The sequence below is a fragment of the Ixodes scapularis genome, unplaced genomic scaffold (assembly GCF_016920785.2).
Source record: "Ixodes scapularis isolate PalLabHiFi unplaced genomic scaffold, ASM1692078v2 PGA_scaffold9__187_contigs__length_104089568, whole genome shotgun sequence".
Lineage (NCBI taxonomy): Eukaryota > Metazoa > Arthropoda > Arachnida > Ixodida > Ixodidae > Ixodes > Ixodes scapularis.
This window is the reverse complement of record NW_024609884.1, coordinates 20,554,855-20,573,835: the sequence shown is the minus strand read 5'-3', so window position 1 is coordinate 20,573,835 and position 18,981 is coordinate 20,554,855. Positions and strand designations below refer to the sequence as shown.

Genomic DNA, 18,981 nt, shown 5'->3' with positions numbered 1-18,981 from the left:
TAGTGACGCAGTTTCGTTGGCTATGAGGTAATGATGATATGTTCGGGGATGAGCAAAATAAGTTCTCCAACTCCGGCGTCTGACGTGCAAGGGCGGTGGTGAGATCTGCAGCTCCGTGGGCTGCTCAGGCGACGCGGCTTTCTGTGCAACCAGGTTGGGGTGCACGCTGGGGGCCACGGCGGCGCCGTGTTTGGTGGAAGGACGCTGCTGGCGCATTCGCTTGAGGAGCCAGACGAGAAGTGCGGCCGCCGCGAGTACTGCGACCACGAAGACCACCACAGTCAGATCGTTCAAAGGATTGGTGGCCATGTGTCACCTCGTAAGCGGTCGGAAGCCCTATGGGGAGTCTTCTTCTTTCTTCGCACGTGGCCTCTGCCACGTCTCTGCTCGCGCGGTCAAGCGGGTGCCGATGCAAGCCCGCCAAAGTTACCTTCGCCAATACCACGTAGAAGGCAAGGCCCGTGCGTGACGTCATCACCAGTGGATCCCGGCCCGCCCCCAAGCGGCAAACACGCTCAAGCTCGGGACGAAGGTCGCCGCGTCGCAAAGCGACAACCGCGTGAGTCTTGGCGTCGTCGCGTGCGAGAGTCGCGCCCGTTCTGCAGACGTTGCAAGACACGCTGATGTAACGGTGGTGGCTAGAGAGCCTAGCTGAAGAGAGGGTCCATCTCAGAGCACGAGGAGCATTTGCCACCCTCGGTTAGTGTGATTCTGAACCAACAGATGGCGAAAAGATCATCTCCAGACAAGGTCCCTATAGACGATTGCAAGCTGGGCGACTGGCCGCCGCCATGTCTCTGCTCGAGCAGGCACGCCCGTGCGATTACGAGCTTGCCAAAGCTACGTTCACCCGCGCGTTGCACGCGCTTGCACGCATGGGGCACCACTTGTGGCGCCATGCTTGCAATGGACCTTTTTCCAGTAAGCGTCTGCGCACGCGCACACCCTTTCCACTTGACCTTGACCCCCCTTTCGCCATTTTTGGGGGGCACTGTTTTCTTGCGACACTAATCTGTTCCTATGGGAGAAGGCGAGTCCGGTTGCCCTCCATTTGTAGTAGGCGGCGAAACCGTCATGGGGCACTCCTTACTGGAAAAAGGTCCATTGTCTATAGACGCTTTCAGCGCGCGCCAAATTGAGCCGCCATAGCCGACCTTCTCTTGTCTTACCGCCATGCCGAGCCACTGAAGGGGGGTTGACGAGTCTGTACAAGGGCCTATGCTGGAGACAAGGACACGGTAGAATCTAAAATGGCAATGACCTGCCCTGCTGTGGTAATGATGAAGTAGAGCGAGCGGAATAAGAGGAAACAAAAACTGAAGGTCGGTTATGGCGGCGCCCATGCACAGCTGCCTGAAAGCGTCTATTGGCGACGAGCGCGACCGAAAGCGTCGCTGTGGTCGGCCTTCCACGATTGGCCCGAAAGCTGACTATGACGTCGGAAAGGGTATACCGTCGACGGAAATAAGAGGAGTGAAAGAACTTTAATTTTGACGGTGTTGGAAGTGTTCCTTTGAGAGCGCAATGATTTCAAGCTTCCACCATGCTATTTACAAACACCATCGAACTTGTTGTTTGCAAGGTAATGACGTCACAAGGGGGAACCGTAGGAGGGCGCCACCATAACTTCTCGCCGCTAATACTTCCAGACCTGTGCAGGAACGCAGTGAATCGTTTGTGGTGGCGCTTCGATAAAGTGTGGTATTTTTCTTTCTCCTGAAACACATCCCTGGCCGTGCACGTGTTTCTTCATGCGCGAGCTTTCTGTGGAACGCGGCCCAGCTGCACCGGTTCTCGTGCAAATGGAGCAGTTGCCCACTTATAGAGGCTTTACACACGAGCCAGAATACAGTCGCCATTGCTGACCTTCTCTTGTTTTACCGAGATACCGAGCCACTCAAGCGGGTGTTGACGAGCCTCCAGAAAGGTCAATGCTGGGAAGAAGGACACAATGGAATCTAAGAAGCAAAAACCTGGACTGCTGTGGTAATGACGAAGCGAAGAAAATGGAATAAGAGGAAACAAAAACTGAAGGTCAGTTATGGCGGCGCCCATGCACAACTGCTGCAAAGCGTCTATAGTGCCACTAAATGGAGTGAAAAAGGAGCGCAGCTCATTTAGTGGCTCAAGCCCACGCTATGAGCTCGCGTCTCCAGCGAATGTGGTGAGAATGTGGTCAGGATAAAAAATCGAAAATCGTCCCGATCTTATGGCGAGACACACTCACGACAATAGAACCGACGCGTCGAAAAATTGAGATTGGAGTAGCGCATTTATCACCCCGGGGACCTCGAACACATTGACACATATTTCAACCTGGTGAAATAGACCGATCTCACCATGCGTTCCACGCATGCGTGACGCCGCCATAACTGTGGGCATGGAAGTGGGCATGGAAACAGCCTGAGGATGCAGTCTTCTAATCCGTTCTGCTTCATTGTACAGATCCTGCTTTGCCTGTGTTCAGCGCCTGTCTGGGCATCGCCGTTCTCTCAAGTCATCGTCACAACAACGCTGGCCACGGAAGGATTTCCAGTTTTTCAAGATAAATCCGACGTACGTTTTGGCGTACTCACGTACTGGCCGCAGTATGCCTTTACCCGGCACAAGGAAGCTACCCCATCGACATCGACACTAATCAACGAGGCTTCAAAACCGTGGAACGTCGCCAGTTCTGTCAGTGGGCATGGAAACAGCCTGAGGATGCAGTCTTCTAATCCGTTCTGCTTCATTGTACAGATCCTGCTTTGCCTGTGTTCAGCGCCTGTCTGGGCATCGCCGTTCTCTCAAGTCATCGTCACAACAACGCTGGCCACGGAAGGATTTCCAGTTTTTCAAGATAAATCCGACGTACGTTTTGGCGTACTCGCGTACTGGCCGCAGTATGCCTTTATTCGGCACAAGGAAGCTACCCCATCGACATCGACACTAATCAACGAGGCTTCAAAACCGTGGAACGTCGCCAGTTCTGTCAGTGGGCATGGAAACAGCCTGAGGATGCAGTCTTCTAATCCGTTCTGCTTCATTGTACAGATCCTGCTTTGCCTGTGTTCAGCGCCTGTCTGGGCATCGCCGTTCTCTCAAATCATCGTCACAACAACGCTGGCCACGGAAGGATTTCCAGTTTTTCAAGGTAAATCCGACGTACGTTTTGGCGTACTCGCGTACTGGCCGCAGTATGCCTTTACCCGGCACAAGGAAGCTACCCCATCGACATCGACACTAATCAACGAGGCTTCAAAACCGTGGAACGTCGCCAGTTCTGTCAGTGGCAAGGGGGTTATAATGGGCAGGAGGTGGCGTCCCTATCCCCAATGCATGGAGCGAAGTGTAACGGAAGTAGGCGTGGCCACGAGCCGCAACGAACATTTCCTGACCAATGGGAAGCCTAGTGAGTGGGCGCCGCCATTAATTTCGGTGCAAACAACCGCGTTGCCATGACATTTCCGTGGCAACACGACTGTGTGCACCGAAAGTAATGGCGGCACCCACCGTTATTTGAAACAGCGCTTAATGGGAGACTTTTAAAGATGGTATTATCGGAATTGGATGAGATTATTATAAACGAACGCCTGGTTTAATTTAATTTAATTTAATTTAATTTAATTTATTTGGCTCAGGAGAGTCGGGAGTACAGCAGAAAGGCCGAAGGCCCATACCAGTTGGTCTGCAAACACCCAAACTAAAGGGGGGGGGGGGGGGGGGGGAGGGGGGGAGGGGAAAGCAAAAGCAACAAAATACTTTTGACAAATACAAGTTAAAAAAAAAAAGAAAAACCAAGACAACAACAATTAGATACTTGCACAAAGGCTATGTGAGCGAATGACGGAGATGGCTAGTTACTCTATGGCAGAAGTCCTTCACTTCGTCTCGTGCCGTGGGTGGGCACAAGGTGAAGCTAGGTGGCAATGATCGCCAGTGCGTCACAGTCCTCACAACAAAAGACTGGCGATGCCTCTCAGTTCTGGCTAAGATAGGCTGCAATGAACCGGTCCGATTTTTCCTTAAAGGGAGCACAACGCCAGACTGGTTTGAGTTCAGAATCAAAAGGTTGGTCAGCAGTCGTAGGGAGGCCACCTCTCGCCGTAAGGCAAGTGGGTTCCACCCAACAGCTTGCAGTAAATCGGCCGTTCGCATTTCCCGGTAACGTGCTATGCGTGTGTCGCGCCGCCTAACCAAGGTGGCGTAGGCGGCCCGACGCTGGACGCTCTCCAGTGCCGCTACAAGGTGTTCCTGGTGGGGGCTCCATATGGGGCAGCAATACTCAAGTTGAGGAAGCACAAGTGCAGTGAAGAGATGTCTTAAGGTCTCGGGTCCAGCCCCCTTGGTTACACGGAGACAAAATCCGAGCTGCCGACGCGCCCTCGAAAGTACAGCTGCAACGGAAAGAGAGTGGCACAAGTCACCGATGACAGGAGCGGCAAAATTGCGACACGCGGCGCTATCGTTCCCGAGCGCGCCGATAGCGAGAGTGCCAGTCCCGTTGCATCTCTCAACGCGGGGGGGGAGGGGGGGGGGGGGGGGGGAGATACCTTTCGAAGTGCGGGCTTTAGGATGGGCTGCTTTCTGCCGGCCACCCCCGCGTTGACACATGGAACGTGACTGGCACTCTCGCTATCGGCGCGCTCGGGAACGATAGCGCCGCGTGTCGCGATTTTGCCGCTCCTGTCGTCGGTCACTTGTGCTACTCTTTTTCCGTTGCAGCTGTACCTCTCCAACGTGAGCGGAGAAACGTAGCTGGGCGTCCAGGGTGACACCCAACAGCTTTGCGCTTGATGTCCACCTCAGGGCAACACCATCAAGGCAAAGACTAGGAGGGGCCAGGGGTTGCCGGGCGCAGGATATCACCATAGCCGAGCACTTGGCAACATTTAGAGGGAGCCGGTTCTCAGAGGACCAAGCAGACACTGCATCAAGGTCATGTTGGAGCTGCTGTTGGTGAGCAAGGCTAGAGATCGGGTGCAGAAGAGTGACATCATCTGCATAAAGCAGGGGCTTGCAGTACAGGGATGTAACAATGTCATTGATGTAGACGTTGAAAAGTGTGGGTCCAAGCACACTGCCCTGAGGAACACCGGACAAGACCCCAACTGTATCAGACACTGAACCACGGAACACAACTCGCTGAGTTCGCTCACATAGAAAGTCTGTCAACAAGTTGAGGAGTTCGCCACATACGCCAAAAGCACGGAGCTTGCATATGAGGATCTTATGGTCTACTCTGTCGAATGCCTGCCGGAAGTCCAACTGAACAAGCGCAGAGGGGGTACGGCCATCCAGGTACTCACTGGCAGTGTTGACGAGAACAGCCAGGGCCGACTCGCAGCTCCGACCGGGCCGAAAACCATGTTGATACACATGGTTGCCCAGCAGAAAGTAAGTGACTAGAATTGAGACGCTCTAGACGACGCACCGTGAAGGACTTGGCGGTGCGCAACGCATTTTTTAATAAACAGCAGCAGCAGATCGCGCGAGCGCGCATGCAAGCCAGGAGCGCACAGAACAACGGGCTCGCGCTTCCAGTTCTGACTTCGCTCGCACATAATGTGGAACTAACTATAAACATTCACGCTGCAAAGCATTTGCATCGTGGACGCCCACGGCGGACGCCGACTGCATCGAAAGCTAGCCTCGTGAAGCACACGCCGGAGCAGATTAGAAAGCAGACGAACCGCCGGTGCGCAACCCCACGGCCTCGGAACGGGTGCGCAAGGCAGTCTGGGATTAAACGCCTCTTCCGGCTTCTCTCAGGCTGACGTCATGCCGGGTCCTGTCTGTTTAAACGTCCTTGGTCAGTGGGCATGGAAACAGCCTGAGGATGCAGTCTTTTAATCCGTTCTGCTTCATTGTACAGGTGGGTTCCTCTCCGTCCTTACATACTAGACGAACGAATAACGTCGTTCTTCTGCTGTTTCCATGCCCAAGTGTTATTTGTGTTACGGTCATTGAGTGTTATGATGTGGTAAAATCGTTACTAGCACTTTCGGGCGACATTGAACTTAATCCCGGCCCCATGAGCGATGTTCAAGCGAAACAATTCGCGGATTTGATGCAGCTGGTGAGGGATATGAATGAACGATCTTTGAAATCTGAAGTTGGGCAAAACAGTTTACTAGACAGTGTGAAAGAAATAAGAGAAAGTCAGAGTTCAATCGAAAGAAAAATTAACGACATCGGTAATCGACTTACGCTTGTCGAGAATAAAGTATCTGCGCTTGAGTTGGTTGACCAAGATTTCAACACAGTGAAATGTCTCGCTGAAAAATTGAATTATGACAACGCCACTTTGAATGACCGTCTAAATGACCTTGAAGATCGATCACGTAGGGATAATCTAATTATTTATGGTTTGGCGGATTCTCCGTCCGAAACTTGGTCCGTTACTGAAAGAAAAGTTCTCGAGCTTGCTTCTGGCTCTCTTGAGCTACAGGTGCCCCCAGACTGCATTGAGCGCTCACACCGCATCGGTGCTTTTAGAGCCAATCGCTGTCGCCCAACAATAGTGAAATTCTCCTCCAATAAAATCAAGAATTATGTATTTTCGTCGCGTTTTAAGTTGAAAGGTAGTGACATTTACATCTGTGAAGATTTCTCGCCAGCAACCCGCCAGGCTAGGAAAAAACTAACTGAGTTTGGAAAAGCCTCTAACAATGTGTTTCAACTACGCTACAATAAACTGTTTATTAACAAGAGGTGTTATATGTATAACTCAGTGTCTGACGAAGTGTTTGATCTCGGTGCTGGTCCTGATAGGAGTGAAGGTGATAACGTCAACAGGCCTCCCCTTAACTTGCATCAAACGCCCTCATCTGATAGGCGCGAAGGAGATAACGTTAACATGCTTCGTAACACACATCAAACGTCTTCTTCACCATAACATGTGGCAATGGGCGTGGGTGCTATTCCTTTATCCAAAAATGTGTCAGCACTTTTTAGCAATATAAGGAGTATTTTACGTCATCGTGATGAATTGTGTTCAGTTATTGATTCTTGTAACGCTGACGTAGTAGTTTTAACCGAAACGTGGCTGTCATCGAATGTTCGGAATTGTGAATTATTTAGTTGTGATAAGCGTTTTAATGTCTACCGTTGTGATAGGGGTGCACGAAATGGAGGTGGCGTTTTATTGGCAGTTGCCGATCACATTGATTCTTTCTGTGTGCGTTTGAATAGTGATTTAGAAATAGTTTGTTGTTGCTTGTGTTTGAACTTCCAAAAAGTTATCTTAGCCGTGTGTTATCATCCGCCATCAGCTAATCCTTCTTTTGTTTCGAATCTTCATGATGTTTTGAACTCAATAATAGTGCGCTTTCCTTCATCTCCTATACTCCTCCTTGGTGATTTCAATTATCCTCAAATAAAATGGTCTCACCCGCATATTTTCTCTAACCCTTTCTCATCAGATGCGGAAGATTTTATAAAGTTATGTGATGACTTCAGTTTTTCGCAGCTGGTGTCTCTTCCTACTCGAATCACTGCTACAACTGCAAACGTATTAGATCTCATTTTGTCAACTTCACCTGAACTTATTTCTTCTGTTACTTTCATGCCGGCTCTCAGCGACCATTCGCTACTACATTTTTCACTTGATGTGCCAGCCAAAACAGCACAGCGAACTCTTTAAAAAATACGAGACTATGGTAGAGGTGACTATGACTCTATTAACGGTGCCCTTGGCCTTTTTCTTAACGATTACTTAGACCACTTTTCTGACCGTTCTTTAGAATTAAATTGGACATTGTTTAAGACGCAGGTTGAGCTCCTAACCAATAAACATATACCGCTACGTAACATACCAATTGTTTCGAATTCCCCTTGGTTCAATAACACCCTAAAAAGACTTTCCAATAAAAAGAAGCGCAAATTTCGTGCAGCAAAGTTAACAAATTCGGAGGTTAAATGGCTCGAGTATCATGAGGCTGCCAATGCTTATAAAAGTGCAATCGCGGATGCAAAGTCAGTTTATTTTTCTATCACCCTGCCATCACTACTAACCAACAACGTCAAACAGTTTTGGAAGGCGATTAACGGCAATAAAAACACCACACTGTCTCTGTTTACTTTATCAGGTGAACCTGTTTCCACCGATGACTGTGCAAATGTTTTCAATTCTACTTTTGTTGAATCATTTTCAAACTGTATTCCTTCAACTTTACCTCAACTTCAACAACGCGCTTTTCTGCACTCTAAAAAAAAAAGGTGTCGATTTAACTCTTTTTGGAGTGTAACTGGCTTGTCACAGAATCCACTCTTTTAAAGAGTAACTATAACTCTTCGGAGGCAAGTGTATGTTTAACTCTTTCATACAAGTGTTCATTTAACTCTTCTATAGAGAGTCACGACAATACTTTTGAGAGAGTCAGGGCTACTCTTTTGATGTGTAAGTGTAAGTGTTACCTTCACTCATTTGTGTAGAGTAACTATAACTCCATGAGAAGTGTTGCCTAAACTCTTTGATGAGAGTAAATTTCACTTTTTTGTGTAGAGTGACTATAACTCTATCAAAAGTGTTGCCGAAACTCCTTGTTGACGAGTGAAGGATACTCTCCAGGAAGAGTTACCTTCATTCCTTCGTGTAGGGTAACTACAACTCTATTACAATGTTGCCTGAACTCTGTATTCAAGAGTTACGCGTACTCGCCAGGAAGAGTTACCCTCACTCCATCGTGTAGAGTAGCCACAACTCTATTAGAAGTGTTGCCTAAACTCTGTATGCAAGAGTTAAACATGTTCTCCGGGAAGAGTTGAATCCACTCGTTTGTGGAGAGTAATGACAACTCCATTAGAAGTGTTGCCTGAACTCTATATTTAAGAGTTAAGCACGCTCTCCAGGAAGGGTAGTTTTAACCTTATTGTGGAGTAAATACAACTCCATTTGAATTGTACCTTGAGTCCGTATTAAAGAGTTAACTCTGCTCTCTACCAAGAGTTAATGTCACATAGCAGCACCCTTGAGCAGTTTGTATGACCCCTCCTTAGATAGTACTTAACTCTTTATTACAGAGTTTAGGCAACACTTGAATGGGACTGTAATTACTCTACAGAAATATTTTTTTACAGTAATTACAGACCCATCTGATGTGTTGCCTAAACTCTGTATAAAAGAATTAGCACCCTCTTCAGGAAGCCCTAAAATCTAAAAGCAACTATGTACATGTTCACAAGGAGATGGGTGCAAAGGAAATGTGGAACTGCCGCTGAAAAATGACAAAATATAAAGCATGAGCCTGCACGGAGGCTATAGGTTCTCATAAAAAGTCAGCACTGAAATAAAACAGTAGAATAGAGTTTAATAAACCAAAATTTTAATTTCAGCACATGGCAAAAAAGGCAAAACCGGCACATAAATTTCCTCTGGCTAACAAGTTTTTTTTTTTTTTTTAACTTCGTGATCAAGTCTAAAGCCAAGACGGACTTTATTTGTACTTCAAACTAATGAAGTGTCCAATCACTGCGAGTGACTGGCTTGCTTTTTGACGGTAAGAAATGTCGTCGACTCCGTGCGATGCAAGAACGAGCGCTGCACCAGCCCGTCACCTCAAAGGAGTGGTCCTCCAACACCACAGTTATGGCACTTGAGTCCTCTTCGTCAATTCTCGTCACCGGATAGGTCGATCGGCCGTGTCCCTCCTCCTGTGAAGAATGAATGCTTAAATGCAGAGTCAGCAATGTTAAAAGAGAGGAAACAGCTCGCGAAGTGCTTTTAGTTAATACCAGTGCACTCATTTGCGAGACAATAGACCATTTTCGAAAATCCCAGGAGCCATTCATAGGATGCGCTCCAATAATTGGCTGGGGCTCGCTTTCTTGCCGATTGAATAAGAGTCCCAACCGAACACTAAGGCAGCACTGATTGCTAGCTCGCTCAGCTGCAAAAATCCAAAACCGTTCGTATCCCCTGCTATGAACACCTAAGAGAAAGATAAACCACTTCCCTCGCTCTCTCTCTATTTGTTTCCTTTGTATACAATAGCAGCCTTAAGCGGTTGCATTCATTTATGGTATCCTCAAGTTTGCACCCGATCAGAAAAAGGGGGCAAGGAGAGGGGGCAGTTCCCCTCCCCCTTCTCCCTGACTTTTGGAACAATTATAACAGGCAATATGGGAGTGAGGGACAGAGTTTAGCTTCCTTGCACATCACCCCTCCACCTTCCAAACAGTAGCAAATCAGCTGGCCTCTGCCCATAGCGGTGCAAGACATAGCTTTATTATAAAGACACTAGACTGAGGGGTAGGACGAATGCAATTTCTTAACATCTGCATTTGTCCAAGTGGCATACAATATGTTAGTAACATTTTTATAGATAAATTAGTGTAAACAACGTATTGCGTTTCAGTGCTGACTGCCATATATTATAGTTTATTTCACAACTTTAGAAAGGAAGCTAACGAATACAAATAACATCTAAGTTTGGGGAGACCAATCATTAAATATTGTAACTACAGCTCTACAAGGGGATAATTCGCCATAAAGTACCATTGAACCTTAATAAAAAAAAAAGTTGTACCTACTAAAATTCACGAATTCTAAACAAAACAAAACAAGAAGAAAAAGAAATTTAAAAGTAGGCCATACCAAGAACATGCAAATTAAGATTGGCGAATATTAAAATATCTGATAAATATGCTACATGTCAAAACAGAACATGCATCGCGGCGAGCTTAAGTTCTACCACAACCGACACTACTAGAAAGTCAGCGAGCTGCTCATGTGTGCCAATTCATCGTGCTGCTGCGCAATAGATGTGGGCTCTATGTTTTTTATTGCATGCGGATGAACTGGTTGCACCACTCTGAATGCAGGGGCAGGCACATGCATTGAAAGGTCAAATTTAGAGCTCTTTTTTTTTCCACATAGTAGAAAGGTTAATCTATAAATTGCTTAGCCCTACTCTGGCAGCATCACAGCGTCTCTCAATCCTTCATCGAAACTTAAAACATGTTTATTCCAACCTCGACACTTAAGTTCGCACCTATATTTTTACGTTGACTTGAAAGAAAAAAAGAAACAGTTTTAAGAAATTGCGGTGTTTGCGGCGCAGAAATATGTAGTTATAAATGTACGCATATTGGGGGGGGGGGGGGGGGGGGGGGCTCTATATTATTTACAAGTTATAGATCAAATCGCTGGCCTCCCCTTCAGCTCGCCAGTGTCAAATGTACTTTTAAATTATCAGTCCAATAAATACCCTGTTATACAAACAAAATATGACAGTTCAACGGAACATGATGCTTGTATCAATAAATCACTCACGTAAAAAAAAAAAAGCTTTGTCGAGTAAAGACGATTGCTGGCAAATACGCTCGCATAGCGCAGTGACATAGCTGACACTCCACAACCACCCGACTAGCTGAATCTTGGCAAAGAAGGACTACTCAACGCCCCGTGCAATTCGGCGTTGGACATACTGGGAGGACTTTACTACAGCACACATCTACCTTCAAGAAGACAGCCATATTTTAACAGAAAAAATGAACTAAATGACTTTAAACACGAAAAAACCCAATCAGAACGTCTCTCAGAGACTATTGGAACAAAAAGCATTTACAAATAACGCTGTCCAGGACCTTTCAGGCCGATCGCTGTGGACTACACGCGGGACTCGTCGGAGACTCCCGGCCCAGAGTTAGACACGGTTCAAACGGATCGGATCATGACAAAACGTACATTACGTAGCAAGAACACATGTCTCCGATGGTCAAGAAGAAGGAGAGGATCCTGTCATTGTCACTCACGTGCAAAAGAAAGTGGTCCGTCGTGTCTTCGGTCCGTCGAAGCTGGTGGTGACATGTATGGCCGCAACAAAGGAAGATCACCGGTGTGTAGGCGCTGCCGAGAGAATATCCAAGGTCTTGACATTCCGCATGCTGAAGATCGCACTTGGCAATAAACCATCGTTCTTACCGGTTCCAGTTGGGGAAGCGTGGATAGAGGAGATGCCGAGCCGGTTCACCCGATAAAAAAAATATGTCCGCTAAGCAATCAAATGAACCTAAACAACTTAAGAAACAGACATCACGGTGTCCTGATATGAGCATGTTGATCTTGCCCTTCTTGAAAAGAGCTATCTCTGCCGGAAAAAAAAAAAAAAAAACTCCATAAATTGTGAAGCGCTTCTGCCCCTTTCCAGTTCGCGGATGCGCGTGTTGGACATCGAGGGGACCGTCCCCACCGTCGTCCAGTCCCTACCTTATCGTTAGGCCTTGGTTCACGCGACTCCACTTTCTGTGAGTGTGTGTGTGTGCGCGCGCTTCGCGGGCTGGACTCCGTCACTCCTAAGCTGAAAGTGAAGAGGAAGCTAAGGTGTTCGGTGAGCCAATCGTACATTTGGCTTTAATCACATGATCACGCTCCCTCCCGTAACCACGCGCAGAGAGCGGAGCACGCGATAACTGGCATGGCGGACTCGACGGTCCTCCGAAACTGTCAGCTTAGGAATCAAGGGAGCCCTCCTCCTTCAAGGACGCGGACGCCGAGTCCCCTAGGCTCACAAGAGATTTGGAGGGATTAGTGATGGTGGGTGGGGAAAACGGGAGGGAAATTATTTTCTCAGCACCTTCTTTCGCCCTTTTCGAGGGAGAGATAGAGCTCTTGCGCCAGGCCGAGGGACCTTCGTAAGCAACCCGTTTCGAGGCCATCGGCGCGCCCCTCCACTACGCTCTTCCCTCTCTCGAATTCGTCGGTTTGTCTCAGCTGGTATTTGCTATCCGGGTATCCAAAAAAACAATATAGTAGAGATTGCTTACACATGATAACTCTAGAACAAGGGGACAAAAAGGAATTGACAGACACGAAGCACTGAACTCAGCTTGAAGCCTCGTCAAAATAAAAAAAAGATAATGATAAATCAAATGTCTCCCAACGAAAAGAAAAGGGGTGATATAAATTGCAAGAAGATTGTCGGCCACTTGGCGTTCCCTCAGAGCACCAGTGAAGCCAACTAGCGTATGCCTCAAAATAAACAAAACAGGAGAGCATGCGCTCAAAGAGACATGCACACAAACATGAGGAATGCGCCACATCGGTAGTCTAAAATATCAACGACATGTGGGCGACACATGTCGTTGATAAAATATCAACGACATGTGGGTGTAGTATTATAGCCCCACGTGCAGAATCCTTGTACACGCTTGAACCGCCGTTGTTTCATGTTATAACCTAATATCTTGAGGGTCTACAAATGACGGCATGATTACCTTCCACGCGCTCGCGTGCACACAAGCTGGCTCTTAATTAAAAGCAGAATGCTCCGCCGTCACAGTGAGGACCAGGCCACATGATCTGGGAATTCGCGTCATGGGCTTCTGATAAAACTAGCCCTTTGAAGGCAGGGCAAAAGGGCGGGTGTCAGTCGTGGGGCATTTGATATCGGGTGCTTTCGTGCACCACCCGATCGCACATAGGGCATGAACTTTCTGTAAAGCGGTCTTTTTTAGGGAACTTGGCAGTCCACTGTGATAAATGTTCGTACGACCCTTTGCTGGATAAAACACAGATTCCGGGCAAGTAGGAACAGAAAACAGAGGGAAATATTTTGAGGTGTTCAAAATCAGTGTAAAGGAAGATGACAGTTGCATCAGTGCGTCGTCGCTCGTTTCATCAAATAAGAAATTCAGATTCATTTGGCTTGAGGTATAATAAAGTGTGTATCAGTGGTGTAGCCAGGGAATTTTTTTCATGGGTGTTTTTCTTTGCTTAAGCTGTTTGAAAGACACAAAGAAAAGAAGAGACCGGGAAAAGAAACTGCCCAAACACAATTTTGTTTGCTATTTTCCTGTTTCTTAGACGACAAAAGTCCAACCTTCTTTTCCACCATATCGTTCGTCCAGTATTTAAAAAAAGGAGAATTTAATGTTAAACGACGAAAGAACGCAGTCAGAAAATATTATAATTGACTTCGAGCAAAAAAGTCTAAACAGGCTCACAAAAAAGTACGGTGCGTGCACTTCAATGCGGAACACTCGGGTATCCAATGACTGAAAACTATGGTAAAGTGCCAGAGAATAGCGAAGTTTAGAATACGATTAAACACAAAAACTGCAATGCGCAGAGGGGCAATGAGCGAAGTGAATAGTGAAGCGTCACGCTCATTGCTCCTGCGCGGATCACATTTTTTCAAAAAATATTGTTGTATGGTCATGTTTTAGGCTATTTTCGTTCTTCGTTGTTGTATTACGAGAAAGTGTGAGAAAAATACCAGTTTTTATCATTTTGTGGGGTCTAAACATTTAGTGGAAGCCGCCGTCGGTCGATTGGAAGAAGTGAGAGTACCCTTTCGGTGCTGATTTGCAGTTATCGGTGAATGTTCAAAAGCGCAGCCCCTATTAGCGGCGAGATATTTTGGTGACGCCCTCGTATACGGTTTCCTCTCGTGACGTCATTACCTTACGGACAACAAGTTCGACGGTGTTTATAATCAGCATGGTGGAAGCTATTGCACTCTGCAACCAACACTACCAACACCGTCAAAAATGAAGTTCTTTCATTACTCTTATTTCTGTCGATGAGAAAACCTTTGCTGACGTCATAGTCACCATCCGGCCAATCGTAGAAGGCCGACAACAGCGACGCTTTTGATCGCGCACGTCGCCATCTTTCTGCCCTTGCAAAAACAAGTGTGATCGCGCAGGCACGCGCAACCAAAGCACTACCGAAGCCAGGGAGCTCGCGTTGAAGGCGGAGCGTCTGGTCTCAGCTTGGAACGGAGTAGCAAGCGCCCCTGGGACGTTGAAGCACTCAGGTGCTTCAACGTCCCAGTATTCGGAGTCTAGAAAACAAACGTTCCGATTCAGCGCTGCTAACGAGCATGGTGGCCAGGATTGGCAGCAGGCGGGTTACATCAGGATACAAAGCCTCTGGGCAAATGCAAGTTGCCTGTACCGCCGAGACGCGCTACGCGGTGCGGTGCCTCCACATCTGTGTCAAAATCAGTACTTCCCCTGCGCGGATCACATTTTTTCAGAAAATATCGTTGTATAGTCATGTTTTAGGCTATTTCCGTTCTTCGTTGTCGTTTTACGAGAAAGTGGAAGAAAAAAATTCCAGTTTTTATCATTTTGTGGGGTCTAAACATTTAGTGGAAGCCGCCGTCGGTCGATAGAAAGAAGTGAGAGTACCCTTTCGGTGCCGATTTGCATATTTCGGTGAATGTTCAAAAGCGCAGCCCCTATTAGAGGCGAGATGTTCTGGTGGCGCCCTCCTATGGTTTCCTCTCGTGACGTCATTACCTTACGGACAACAAGTTCGACGGTGTTTATAATTAGCATGGTGGAAGCTATTGCGCTAAGCAGGTGGGTTAGACTAAGCAGGCGAGTTACATTAGGATACAAAGCCTCTAGGCAAATGCAAGTTGCCTGTACCGCCGAGACGCGCTACGCGGTGCGGTCCCTCCACATCTGTGTCAAAACCAGTACTTCCCCAGGAAGTGTATTTAACAAAACGAATGCTCCGCACAGGCCGCCGATTTGATCGAAGTCGAGGCTTGCGACATAGAGACCGACGTCGTTGGCCACAACATCGCTCTCGCCTAGGGCGGACGATGCTGCCTGACGTGAATGTGCCGACTCTGTTGGAGACGGTGATGACACGCTTGAAGTTGTAGGTCAATAATCATTCTTAAAAAAAAAGAAACAAAAAAAAAAAAGAAGAACGTCAAGAACGGCTTGGCTTTTGAATTCATTTTTGAAAAAGTTCCATGACTCACGTGCTGAACGCAAGCATGTAAACATTACCCACTTCGGCGATTAAAGAAGTCAACTAGATACGCTTTGAAACCAAGTGATTATGAGCATTACAAATATGCTTCAACAGTGCATATGCTGTCGCTTTTCTCTGTTGCTTCTTTTCTTTTTTTGCTTTTTTTAACGATGGGGATGTTTGTGTGTGTGTGCTTTTTGCATTTTTGTGCCATATTGAAGCTAAATAAGCTCAAACGAGTGAACCCTAAAAAAAAAAAAAAAAAAGACGGAGCAAAAAAGAAAAACGCTAAGCTGTTTGTTATTTTGTCGTCCGGTTTTCTCCGCATTGTAGGGTTCGTAAAGTCAAGTCATTGCTATTTTGGAATTTTGTTGTGCTGCCCTGAAATTGTCGTCGAGTCCTTGACACTCAAAGGGTAGGGGAACTTTAGTTAAGCCGCCTGCATTCCCCGAAGCGAGGCCAGCGTCTTTGGAGGTCAGGATTTCGCGGCTTTTATGATGTCGGGAGCTAAGCCATTCGCACCTGCGAGCCTGAAGAAAGGCTTCGGTTACAAACGTGGCCGAGTTTGGAGAGGGCTGTTCGAAGAGCCGGAGCCGGAGATGTGTTTTTCACGCAGTCCACGGACAGCGTCGTCTTTTTCGTTCTGCTTCGGTATGTTGTGGGCATGCACCGCCCCTCGCCGTAGTGGATTGTCGAAACGAAACACACACACAAAAAATACTGACATTGGAAAAGCGGAAGGGGTAAAGGGGGACAACCATGAAACTTCGGCGGTGTCCCGACCCTTCAACACCCAACACCCCGTCCCCTGGCTACGCCGCTGGTGTGCAAATATGTTCGTGTTTTCCAAATAAAATTGAGCTGCCGGTAGCCGCTCTGAGTTTGTACTACTACTTCTTTCAGTTCGGTTGTTTGTTTTTTCTGGCGCTTCTAAGTATAGGTTTGTTGCAGCTAACGTCACTTCCGGCTAAACTGTAGGTTAAAACCAACATTGTCGTCTACTATCAGTGCCTTGTCACCATGTTGGAGCCAAAAAATGTTCTTCTCCTGACACGAAGTGCAGTCCATAAACCCGTAGTTAGGGTATGAAGCTTTTCTGTCAAGATCGTAAGTCAACATAATAATCGAAAGCGAAAGTCCCATGCGTTTGGCCGCGACGGGAGGGCGATGCATAGACGCGGACATCGGCGGCCTCATTTGGTGGTCCCTATAAGCTCATATCGCTGGCGACGCATATGCACAAAGGAGCAGCAAAAAACCACCTGTAAATTCTGCACTTTTTTTTTTAATTAGCAGAAAAAACATTTGAATTGCGCGTTGACAAAATTAAGTAAAGGTAGGCTGTATCAACTCACTTATTAAAATATCCTTGTCCATCTTCCCCACCCCCTCCAAAAAAAAAGCGGCTAGGGGAAAAAAAAAACCTTCCCCGGAAAAAGAAAAACACAACAACAAAAATCTGCGCCGAGCAGCGTCGAAAATGCGCCGACCCCATAGCGGCGCCATCTGTTGACAGCCCGTGATATCGCGAGGAGAAACTAACTCTAGCTACAGTTACCCTAGAGTTAGAGTGAGGGTTAAGAGAGAGTATCATCGAAAGAAGCGGTCGCGAAAGAGTAACTTTGATGAAGAGAGGGTTAAAGTAGGGTAACTTAGGGCAGTTACTCTCCTTTGACACCTTTTTTTTTTAGAGTGTGCCCATGTATCCCATCTTAATTCAAACAAGTGGAATTATAAAGATAATTGAACAGCTAAAAATATCCTGCTCCGCGGGAGTTGACGGAATTAATTCTAAATTTTTGCTAAGAACAAAAGAGTATTCTTCTATAATACTGTCTAAATTATTTGTGCAATCACTTACTCTAGGCTGTTTACCTGACGATTGGAAGGTGGGTAAAGTGGTGCCCGTGCATAAAACCGGTGATCATCATTCTAGACGGTGGTTTAAAAGCGCAAAGGACTAAGAAGAGAAGAAGGGGACAGGACAGAGCGCTTACTTACAACTGTCAAATTACCGTCCCATTTCCATAACAAGCATTCCGTGTAAAATTCTTGAGCATATTATTTTTTCTCATCTCGTTCAACACCTAGAATCCAATTCATTCTTTGCTCCTGCACAACATGGCTTCCGTAAATCATTTTCGTGTGAAACTCAGCTACTCACCTTCACTCATGACCTTCACCTTATTCTTGATCATGGTTCCCAGGTGGATTGTATTTTCCTTGATTTCGCCAAAGCTTTCGATAAGGTGTCACATAATCTACTACTCCATAAGCTTAGCAAACTTAACATTGATCAGGATGTACTTTCATGGATTCGCGCTTTCCTTCATAACCGATCTCAATTTGTGTCTGTGAATAATACCTCTTCAAGTCCAGCTCCCGTGACATCAGGCGTACCTCAAGGCTCAGTGTTAGGTCCCCTGCTCTTTCTTATTTTTATCAACGACTTACCTTCCTGCGTTTCGTCCTCTATTAGCTTGCAGATGATTGCGTTCTTTACCGAGAAATAACTAACACCTCTGATGTTGCTATCCTTCAGTCTGACCTTGATTGTGTTTCTAATTGGTGTAACAAATGGAACATGCAGCTCAACACTAACAAATGTAAAGTAATGACTGTTTCTCGTCTTAACTAGCACTCTACTTTCTACTATCTAAACAGTGTTTTATTGGAAGGTGTATCATCGTATAAGTACTTGGGGATCCATATTTCATCGAACCTGTCTTGGGAGCCTCATATTCGCTACATAACTAACAATGCTAACCGCATGCTTGGCTTTCTCAAACGTAATTTTCCATCTGTTCCTGTATCTCTCAAGCTACTACTATACAAAACCCTTGTCCGCTCAAAATTGGAATACGCCTCCCCTATATGGGATCCCGGTACTGACTGACTTACAACAGCAGTCGAAGCTATTCAAAATAGATCTGTTCGCTTCATTCTTACTAACTATCACCGTAGTGCAAGCGTAACATCCATGAAAACGTTTTTAAACCTACCTAACCTTTCTTCACGTCGTGAGTTATCCCGTCTTTGTCTGTTTCATAAAATGTATCATCACAATTCTTCCTTGCATCAAAAATTACTAACTCCTCCCTCATATGTCTCGCCACGCGTCGATCACCAACACAAAATCGGTCTACCTGTTTGTAAAACCACTACTTTTTATAATTCATTCATCCCCAAAACAACAATCACGTGGACCCACCTTCCATCGTCAGTTGTGTCTGTAACAGATGCCATCATGTTTAAGCGTTGTTTAACCACTTTTCTAAGTTAAA

General features: G+C 46.6%; 1 protein-coding gene and 1 long non-coding RNA gene across 2 annotated transcripts; one reads left to right on the top strand and one right to left on the bottom strand.

Annotated features, from left to right (window-relative positions):
- Positions 1 to 2,588: 2,588 nt before the first annotated feature.
- LOC120846140 lies at positions 2,589 to 3,082 on the top strand. Its single transcript, XR_006076770.1, has 3 exons — positions 2,589 to 2,676; positions 2,740 to 2,970; positions 3,034 to 3,082. It is a non-coding gene; the product is annotated as an uncharacterized LOC120846140 (long non-coding RNA).
- Positions 3,083 to 3,781: 699 nt separating this feature from the next.
- LOC115315808 lies at positions 3,782 to 4,851 on the bottom strand. Its single transcript, XM_029975115.4, has 2 exons — positions 4,689 to 4,851; positions 3,782 to 4,376 (listed from the first exon to the last, which is right to left on the bottom strand). Exons 1-2 carry the CDS (start codon positions 4,849 to 4,851, stop codon positions 3,811 to 3,813), a joined length of 729 nt encoding a protein of 242 aa, XP_029830975.1. The 3' UTR covers positions 3,782 to 3,810.
- Positions 4,852 to 18,981: the final 14,130 nt, after the last annotated feature.

Excerpts from the sequence above, each read along its gene's own strand:
- LOC115315808 (XM_029975115.4), bottom strand. The coding sequence starts at position 4,851 with ATGGTGATATCCTGCGCCCGGCAACCCCTGGCCCCTCCTAGTCTTTGC. Across the intron at positions 4,377-4,688 it reads ACAGCTGCAACGGAAAAAGA|CTGTACTTTCGAGGGCGCGT; the intron begins GTAGCACAAGTG and ends TTTCCGTTGCAG.